Genomic DNA, 10612 nt, shown 5'->3' with positions numbered 1-10612 from the left:
ATATCCCTACCGAGTAGTTCTGTGGAAGTTTATTGCTCTTCATTTGTTAATCAAGAAGTATTTTGCATAGATTGTTAGAAGTGTCACCTGGTGGCACATGTTACACGCTTGGATTATTTTTTCTTTCTGGGAAAATTTTTTCTGCCAATGTGTCATGAGATTACAAATATTTAAGGAGTAGACCGTGAGCTTGTGGCATATGCACTGTATATTCATCTTTCCTAATGAACTGTGGACAGAATCAACACCATGCTACTCCAACTTCGTGTGTTCTTTGCCGCCATCCAGCTGGAGTTACACTGAATTTATAGTTGGGTGGGTTTTCAAGCCCTTGCTAGTAAAGGATTGCAGCAGAAGTGAGAGCTGGTTGTGCAGTTCAGGAAAGTGGGGTCAGTCACTTGGAGGCTGACAGAGAAAAATAGGATTGTCTATATCAGAGCATTTTAAGAGAAAAATCAAAAGAGAATAATATTCCTACTTTTAAGGTAACTCCAAAATAACAAGCATTCAGTTATTTTATTCCAAAGAAAAGTTTTGTCCAGCAGAGTCTTAAGTGCATTTTGCAGACAAAGAACATAGCATATTTACAGAATTTTATGCATTGATGAAACTTGTCATATTTTAAAGATCATTAATTTTGGAAACGTTTGAATGAAAAACTTTGTGAGGTGAAATGGCATGTTTTATTTTGGTTTTTTTCCCACTTTCCTGTTATCATCATGCAAGAGCCAAATGTGTTTATTTTACTGGCAGTATTAAGACAATCATATGATTTTGAGTAAGTCTTCTGAGATTGTTTGCAAGTTTTTGCTCTTCTGCATGTCTGCTTCCTCCCAGCTGGGGGCTGGCTGTTGTATGGAAAGGACAACCGCGTCACGGAAAAGCCCTGTCCCTGATCAGATGGGCTTAATATAAACCAGGTTTGCTGAGAAAGAATTAAAAAGGCAGCCCTAAAGCAGAAGAGGATTTACTCCGGCCGAGCAGCTCAGTGCATCGCAGCTCATAGAGGGAGAGGGGCAGTGCGAGCAGAGGAGGCAGCTGCCGGAGGAGCCGGTCAGAAGTAAGGCAGCCTTGGGTCGGACATAGCCTCTTGCTGTTGGTGCTAGAGAGAAATACTGCTAAATACAGCACAGGGTATCAAAACCAATTTGAACTTGGAAGTCAGTGTGTGACAGGGGCTTGTCTGGCTTTGTTTACCGCGGAATGAGAGTTTGTTAGGAGTGAAATTGTAAAATGTTCATGTTTGTGACAGTTTGGTGAGTGACTGCTTATAGCAAGTTGTGAGTTAGGCTCTGTTGTTTGACTGAACTGGAGCTGGCTTTTCTCATCTGGTCTTTTCAGTGGGGAAACTGCAAGGGAAAAAAATGCATTTTAAAATTCAACTGCAGTAAATATTTCATTTTGTTTGTGAAGCAGCCTTTGCTTGGTGTGTGATTTCTAGTTTAGATATATTTCTTGTTGACAAAGTTGCAGTGACTAGGACCATGCAAACAATCTCATTTTGCCTTTAAGTACTGTGCATCATGGAGAAAATACTGTTTATGTGGTAATAAGCTCAGGTAGAGTGTGTTTTTTGTGTATATCTGTCCTATGTCCTGCTGTGCATTTATTCACGTAAGTTTTCAACAGTTTTGTGTCAAAAGGAATAGTGATTTGTATGTGTTGTTTTGATGCTTTGCTGTACTTTTATTTTTTGTTCACCACCTATTATTTGGGTTTGAAGGTGGTGGGGTGCATTTTACGGACTATTATCCCATTTACTGTTATGGAGAAGAGAGCTGAGAAACATGAGATATATGGCAGAAGGCAAAAATGTCTAAATAACTGTCACTGGAATGCACCAAAGTAACTTTCCTAAAAATGATAGCTGTTGGCCTGTGAGAATGACATCACTGTCCTCTGCCTCCGAGCACAGCAAAATAGAGTTTGTTGAGCAAAATGTAATTAAGAGCCATGCATCAACCTATCTAGCTGATAGTGCAGTAAATGAAGTTGTTGACTTAATATCTGTAAATTTACAAGCTCCTCCAAAAAGCTGTTGGACTTGACTGTGTCCTCCCTCTTACCAGTCAAAAAGCCACTGTCTGAAGCAGAGCCATTCTTTATTTACCCGGCTATAGATGAGACCCAAATCTATCCCAATCATAGCAAGAATTGCTTGCATGGCTCTTTTCTCATATCAGGGTTGTCTAAGGCTGCATTGAGTGATGCTTTGTTGCTTTCCTAAAAGTTTCAGCTCTTAACTGAGATAATGTGAAGGAAGCTGTACACCCAGCTGCACTGGAAGCTGGAGGCAACTGGGACCGGTGCCTCTGGAGGCAACTGGGACCGGTGCCTCTGTTTGCCTGCAGTTAGGCACAAAGGATGGGGAGCGGTGTCTGTATATGCTGCCTATACCAGAGGCTGCCCCTCACCAGGGATGCAGCTCTCATGTAGGACAGCTCTGGTGAGCGCTGCCCCTTCCCTCTCTGCCTGGGGCACAGCAATGCCTTGCTCTCTGCAGGACTGGACTGCACCTAGCACGGCCATGAGCTCGTAAAGGCTGAACAAAGATAAGATTTAGCATGTGAGGGTGGTATCATCCCTAGGAAAAAGCCTCTGACTCACTAACTAGAAATATTTCTTTGTGTACCAGCAAGTACAAAAGAGTACAGAAAGTCTAATTTTAATCCTGTTGTATACTAGATGTCTATAGAAGAGCAGGACACGCTGCCTTGAAGTGAATAAGAGAATGTTGATGCATCTCTAAATGTCTTATGAGTAACTCCTGTGATTTCCCTGTTTCTCACTAGGGGTAAAAAATGACCCTCAACAACGTTACCATGCGTCGCACCCACAACAGCAGCCTGCAGCAGCAGCAGCAGCGATGGAGCATCCCTGCTGATGGAAAGAACCTGCTGGTCCAGAAAGACTCCAATGAGTACAACCCACAGAAGCGATACACCATCAGTCCTGATGAGTATTACAGAAGGAGCTGGTCCTCGGAGTCGTCCGACTCTGTCATCTCCTCTGAGTTCGGTAGCAATTGCTACCGGGTGGTGCTGATCGGGGAGCACGGCGTAGGCAAGTCCTCACTAGCCAACATATTTGCAGGGGTGCACGAAAGCATCGACAGCGACTGCGAGGTGCTAGGAGGTAGGTGATTATGTCCTGGGGTGTTTGTGTTTACTCGCAATCAGCTGTGCCAGTAGTAACTAGCACAGAAAAGCAGAGAGGCCATTTAATCAAAAATTGAGGGAACAAACATTTGGATCTGATCATCAAAACTGATTCAACACATGCATCTGTCTTAAGAAAACAAGTAAGCAAAATAAGATGAGTAAGATACTCACCAACAATCATTAAAAGTCTCTGAAAGAGAACAATTCAGATTCTGAAGTTATTTCATTTCAAAATACCTATTGGAAGCTGCCTCATTCCTGCCTGTGATGATGCTGCACAGGAGGCTGGTTCAGCTTTCATGCTGGTCCAAAATTTGGGTCACCACTGGCTCCATGGGCTGACTCCAGCTTTCTATGGGAGAGAGAAAACAGCTGTAGGTCCTAGTGGCCTGTGAGAATCAAATGCTTAGAAATAATATATAAAGAAAAAGCCACTGCTGAGTCCTTCAACCACCTCCAAAATATTTGCCATTAGAAGTAATCTCAGCTTTTCTGTATAAACACATTACCTCAGTGTAGGCTGTATGGAGTTTGAGTGAAATCTATCTCCTTGCCCAGCATGGGTTCCCCCAGGGGAAAACCAGAAAAAGCTCCTTCAGCAGTGTAGGAAAGTTCCTATTGCCCAAACAGGGGAAAAAGGCACAAGATGCAGGTTTCCTTTGATGCCTCCCCCTTGCTATCCTCTGCTTTGTTTAGGATTGCAAAGCAACCTTTAAACCCAAAGATCAGGTCAAGCAGAAGGTGAAGCTGTGGCACCAAGCCCTGAGCTATATATATTGTGTGTGAAATGTTGATGTGCAGGGGTTGTGCTGCAACAGAAACGCGCTGTGGCTCTGAGGAGGCAGATGCTGTCACTTTCGAAGACCATGCAGGTAGCTGCCTGGTTTTGCTTGTCAGCATGCAGGACTCTCCTTGTCCCTCCCGTATCCCTTCCCTCTCCTGCCTGTACTCCCTTGGTGTGATGGTGCCAGTGAGCTTCTGATCTTCTCCTCCAGTCCTCAGTAAAGCACAGGCAGGACAGCTTTTTGTGTCTTTACCTCTGGTTACGAGAGGTTTTATCCAGGGTTTAGTACAGCCCAGCATCAGGAAGGCTGGATGCACATTTTCCTTGCTTGCTGTTACAGACCTGGGGGCACTGATCTTTTTTCCTTTGGGGATTTGTAAATCTCTGTGGCGCAGTCACTCTGAATCAGCTGCTCAGGTGTGCTTTGTCTGCAGCTTCTCCCACTGACTTTTCTTGTAACCTCCTAGCTCCTCATCCTGGAGTATCTCTGATAAAAGGTCTCCTAGTGCTACACCAGCGATCTAGAGTAGGACCCTTGGGCAAGCAGTCAGAAAATGCAGCTGATTTGTTTTGCACCCCCCTGTCAAACAGTTTTCTTCCCCTCCACGTGAAACCGTATGGCTTCCTCTTTCATTCGCACTCCCAGCAATATTGCCTGGAGTGTAGCAGTGACAGATTTTCAAAGCCAGCTCTGCTGAGGTATTGGAAAACTTGCTGATGTTATCTTTCTCCTTTTTTAGTGACAGATTTGAAATAAGCATGAGATAAACCAGTTGCTCACTTTCAGTGTGTTTTATATCCTATGGAGGTTCTTTAGGATTGGCCAAGGTGCAAATCAGTGTTGAACATGACCATTTGGGCATAGTATTTTTGAGGACTGTGACCATATATTTGTAGCATCTCCATGTGTAACAGAATGGAGTCGTCCTCTAGATGTTGTCCTCTGGTGTATATGGAGCTTGTTCCCACATAGATGCTTGATCAGTTGAAGAAACTGTTCTCCAAACCTTAGCTTGCAAACCAGAAATTTTATTAGAAGCGAGGATGATTTCGGGGTAGCTAACTCACAGAGGGAATACAGCTGCTTTTATGGACTGGCTTTGGTACTGACTGTAAGATTAATTTAACTAATGAACGCAAGCCTCATGCTATTGGACCTGCAAGGGAAACTGCTCCTCTTGATGAGCTTTGCTTTTTTCATCTCACCTTTTAAGCTGTATCAAACCTGTCCTCTGTTTTATTTTAAATATGTAATATTTTAGTCTTACTCTTTTGCATGGATGTAGATTCCTGGCTTTGACAAAAGGCTTTGATTACAAATCGAGGGAATGTTCACTTCAATAATGCCTAATAGAAATTTTATGAGGCAAGGGTTAAGACACAGTCCTACCTACAACGGTGGCTGGGACAGACCCCTGAAACACTCCATTGAGGGGTGGTTTGCTCAGAAGTCCAAAGCCTGGCATATGTTACTGACCAGCAACGCAAGATTAGAGATGGGTCCAAACCCCATATTGGTCATCCAAACATCCCCAGATTTGGGGGAAAGAAGGAAGATTAGTATATGAAACAGAAGCTGGACTGAGATTTCACAGCAAGGGTTGATCCAAGTTATGAGTGGGAACAGCCCCCCCAGATCTAAGCAGAAATTTGTTGCACAGCTTTTATAATCTAGGTATGAATTTCTGTGGCCTCAGTACAAAATAACAACTTCTGTGGTTTGTTGCTTCCTTTGATTTTTGACATCAAAGGTGATGTGGGGAAACTATGAAATGGGAGAGAACGAGGATGCAGCAGATGTCTCAGCTTCAATAAAGCTCAACAGCTCTTGTCTCACAAAGCCCTGTCCTTGTTGCTTGGTAGGCTGGTGACTGTGTTGCTCTCAGCAGCAGTGACTGTTCACCCATAAACTGTCCCTGCTAAAGTGAAAGCAAATATTTTCCATTACTCAGCCTCGCTGGACTCTGCTGCTCCCATGGGGCAAATGTTCAGCCTTTGGTTATTTCTTCCACTGGTTCTATTTTCTCTCTCCCACATAAGATAAAGAGAATATGAGCCAAAATAATGAACATTTCGTTTCCTGATCTTTCAGCCTCCTTCATATATCATGGAAAGTAAGACAACCCATAATGAACAGAGGGCAGGTTCAGTGCTGATGGAAATGAGGAAAGAACTGAATGTGAGCCAGCATAAAATCTGACTCAGTAACTTTGAACTGTGAACAAATTATACATATTTAATTACTTGAGTTTTTTAAATGTACATGATACCACAAAATGATATATTCCCAACATTTCTGCTTTTCTTTCCAGAAGACACGTATGAAAGGACTCTGATGGTGGATGGGGAAAGTGCTACCATTATACTGCTCGACATGTGGGATAATAAGGTACTTTTATTTGTTCCAGTCAAATGCCAAAATAAAAATGCATATAAGTGAGTGCTAATATCAAATGTAGATATCTTTTGGGAAAGACAGTAGATGTTTTCTGTACTTTAACGTCAGGGAAAATATAGGATTAATCCACCCTTGCACCAAGCCAAGCACGCCTAATGGCTCTGCAGTGTGAGCCTGAGAAGCATAAGCCTTCTTTATTTTTTTTAATGATAAAACAAAACATTCAAGCCATTTTCCAGACCACGTTCATTCCAGTCTAAAGCCAGCACAATGAATTATTTGGGGCAAGTTTTGCCCTCCTTTGTGGTGAAGTATTCATATCATCAGCACATTGGAATTACTTTTACTGTGATTCAAACCATATGCAGGAATGTATTTGGATTCTCTAATGTTATACTTTCTAAGTAAAGTATCTTCTGGCCATAACGATGTCTGACTCTTTTGTCTGAACAGCGTGAGGGAGAATGGATTCGAGACCACTGCATGCAAGTGGGAGACGCATACTTGATCGTCTACTCCATCACAGACCGGGCGAGTTTTGAGAAGGCCTCTGAGCTCAGAATACAGCTCCGCAGGGCACGCCAGAAAGAAGACATCCCCATTATTTTAGTTGGGAACAAAAGTGACCTTGTCAGGTGCCGTGAAGTTTCAGTGGCAGGTAAGGAAAATGATGAGGATAAAACCAACATAAACATTAAGAGTCATCTAGTAGCTTTTGAACGAAGTACGGAGCTCTGTCTGAGGAAGTACGCTGTGATTAGGGCTGGGCAATAAAAGAGCAATAAAACAGCAGAGGACTGAAACAGAGGGCAGAGGACTGGGAGGGGTCTGCCAGGTCCTTAAGCCTCCCTTGGTAATCCTGTTACATGTCAGATAATCCCTTGTGTAAATTTATTAATTACCATCATAAAAGCAGCTTGAATTTCTTCCCTTCCAGCTCCTAGTGTAAGACCACTGCAGTATGTGATTCTCTGCTGCCATTCTGCTCTTGTATTTCCCAATTAATCTAGAATTTTTTTCCCACTGGGAATATTCACAGTTCTTCTGGTCCCTGTCACAGCTTTCCCAGGTGAGGAGATTGAAATGAGGAGTATATCAGGAGTCCAGGGGTATTTATTTGCCTTCTCATTCCTCTCTGTTCCACTTGAAATATCTTTTGAAAGATGGCAGGTGCATTCATGTAGTTTTAGTCATCCTGGTGATGAGCTCATGACAAACCAGAAGACAGAGTAAATTGTCTTGTGTGTGAAAGACAGCTGTTTAGTTTAACTTAGGTTCACGTAATCAAGGATAAGAAGTATGATTTCAGATGTATCTCTAAAGCCATAGGCGCAGCTCTGCCTTTATTTAAGGGTTTTGCACATATGTCTATTCACACCAAAGCTGCCACTGTCTCAAGAACCTGGTTTATACCCAGGCAAGAGGCTGGGCTCTGTCTCCTGTGGTGACAAGAGCTGTGCTGTGTGCCTGGAGGGTGCTGTCATCACCCTTACATGCAACGTGAGGGAGTCTGCACGTACAATGACCAGATGGTTTTGAGTCACGGCTGACCTCTCTGACCTCAGTGTCTCAGTCAGCCCCAGCTGCCTGCACAGCCAGTGGCGGGGACTGGGCTTTTCCAGGAGGGCACTCGCCCCTCCTCACTGGGCAGAGTATGACACAGAGCAGATGAATCATGGACTAGCAGGCAGCATCAGGTGATTAAGGGCTTATCCGTGCCCATATTAGGCTTGAGGAATTCCCTCTGTGGTGCTGGCTCCCTGCACCTGGAAGCCTGCGGCTGCTTTGGCTCCCCCCAGCTCGTGACACCTCATGACATATCCACCTTGTGATTTTGCAGAGGGGAGAGCCTGTGCTGTTGTGTTTGACTGCAAGTTCATTGAGACCTCAGCAGCTGTGCAGCACAACGTGAAAGAGCTGTTTGAAGGCATTGTGCGGCAAGTCCGGCTCCGGAGGGACAGCAAGGAAAAGAATGAGAAGCGTCTGGCGTACCAGAAACGGAGAGAGAGCATCCCCAAGAAAGCCAGGCGGTTTTGGGGCAAAATAGTTGCCAAGAACAATAAGAATATGGCCTTCAAACTCAAGTCCAAGTCTTGCCATGATCTATCAGTACTTTAGGAATGTTGGACTCTGCCAGAGCTTGTGGCATTTTGTGGACATTATCTAACTATGTCATGGGACAATCAATCAATCTATATTAGATTGGGCTACCAAAGTGACTTAGGTTCACCATTGTGATTGTGATGATACGTGCTGGCATAAGAACAGCACAGTGCATGGAAATATCTCTCTACCTTTTTTTTTCTCAGTAGTTTTAAAAAGAAAAGTATATACCAGAATGACCCAAAGTTATGCTGGGAAGAGTTCTGGGATATACCTGTTCTTTCTCCTCTCATCTTTGGATAATAGTGTAAGAACTTCAAACCACCATGTCTTGGGAAGTGAATACTACAGTCTTTACTCTTTCTCTTTGCTATTATTATTTCTTTTTAACAACTGTGTAACGAATTGAGGAACTGACTGAGGATTGGTCCTTTGCCAGTTGGCTGGTCAGGCTTGAGCACCCACAGCTGAAAAACCTGCATTTTTGTAGAATAGCTACCAAAACACTTTTTTTTTCTTTTTATTTTTTTTAAGTTTTTTTTTATTTAAAATTATTTCAAGGATGGGTTTCAATGAGTTTACACATCTCTTACTTTGAAAATATTTAAAGGAATAATCCTATAATCAAATTTTCCTCTCATATTTTCATATTATGGGATTGTTTAAAAATCATGGTAAAATAAAAATTAAAGTGCAAGTTGTATCAAAGTGCATCAAGTGCAGGATGCCAAACCTTTATAAATCACCTGAGCTTTTTTAAGAAATCACATGTACTTCTCGTATCCAGCCTTGGCCTTTCTCTATGCCAGAGGTATGCTGTATTTATTGTTGTGCAAAATAACAAGCATTTTAATGTTGAGGGGAAATGTATTTATTACTAAGTTTCTTAAAAGAATAATGTTAATTTTATTACTTTTTCTATCTAATATCTTTTTTCAAAGACACAAGTTTTTACTTACATGCCTTGTAATAAAACTAATAAAATATATGACTGCCTTTGAGCCTCAGTGGGAAATCCCTAAGAATATTTTCAAATTGAGAAAATATTTTGAATGCAGGGCAAGATTGCTACATAACAAGTACAGCAAGGATTCCTTGCATCTCTGAACACAGGCAACTTAGCAACCTAGGATCACAAAGCAAGAACCACCCAGAGCCTCAAAGCTATGAGGGCATGGTGTCCCTCATGTGCAAATGGGGTCCTGGTGATAGAGACTAAAATAAATAATATTTTAAAATCTAAAATAAAAAAAAGATATTTGGCCTTAAGCCTGACATAACTTTAGAAATGTGGATGAGTGCTGTTACGCCAATTTTGGAGATAAAAGGAAGTGAAATGCTACATTCAGGGACAGATGGCAAGTAGCTGCCATGGTGTGCCCTAATCCTCAGTTACTGTTAGACGTAGTTGGGTTATTTTCTTTCTGACTATGCTGGTTTTTGTGGTCACACTGCAGAGTTTAAGGTAGAGGCACAAGCATTACATTTTGCCTGCAGGTGGCTCAGAAAAGCCAACTCTCCATCTCCCTTGAGGATGAAGGGAACAAAATGTGACACTGATGAGATGAGAATTGGGTTCCTTATCTCGGGCTGTGTGGCTTTCATACACCAAAAGCTTTGGAAAGGAGTGAGCTTGCCGAGTGTTTGCCCAAAACTGCCCCTGCTGAGGGGATGACTTTTAGCAGTTCTGTAGTGGTAAAATATGTCACAGGATGACTCTCCGCTTGTGCGGTATTCAAATCTCCCTGGAAGGGAATCCTTGACCTAGGATAAACTGTAGGCAAGTACAGAAAACAACATTTTGAATAGAGCACAGACAAGATCCATGTCACTGGATTTTGAAAGAATGCTTTGAGTTGTCAGCATGCCAAGGTTGACCCAGAGCAGTCTAGAAAATGATACTCCTACACCAGTTTTCAGAACTTTTAAACTCTCAGAACCTTTTCCCCGTTCAAGAATGGAAACAAAATCACACAAATTAAATAATTTTTTAAGTTTATTTTTAAGAACTGAAAGTATTTCCTTACTCTGGTCTATGTCTGTCAAGCTATGGACACAATCTAAGCTAAGCAGGTTTTGAAGAAATATAAATGTCTATGTTGATCATACAGCCTTTATGGGTAAAAGCCATCCATGTTCACAACATCACCAGATGCATAGATGGTA

The 10612-nt window shown here is 42.4% G+C and overlaps 1 protein-coding gene across 1 annotated transcript; it reads left to right on the top strand.

Moving 5' to 3' along the window:
• Nucleotides 1-2798: 2798 nt before the first annotated feature.
• On the top strand, nt 2799-8799 carry GEM (GTP binding protein overexpressed in skeletal muscle). The gene is made up of 4 exons (XM_010191383.1): nt 2799-3135; nt 6258-6334; nt 6797-7001; nt 8184-8799. Exons 1-4 carry the CDS (start codon nt 2802-2804, stop codon nt 8459-8461), a joined length of 894 nt encoding a protein of 297 aa, XP_010189685.1. The 5' UTR covers nt 2799-2801; the 3' UTR covers nt 8462-8799.
• Nucleotides 8800-10612: the final 1813 nt, after the last annotated feature.

This window comes from Mesitornis unicolor, unplaced genomic scaffold (assembly GCF_000695765.1).
Source record: "Mesitornis unicolor isolate BGI_N332 unplaced genomic scaffold, ASM69576v1 scaffold15969, whole genome shotgun sequence".
Taxonomy (NCBI): Eukaryota; Metazoa; Chordata; class Aves; order Mesitornithiformes; family Mesitornithidae; genus Mesitornis; species Mesitornis unicolor.
This window is presented reverse-complemented; position numbering and strand designations above follow the sequence as displayed.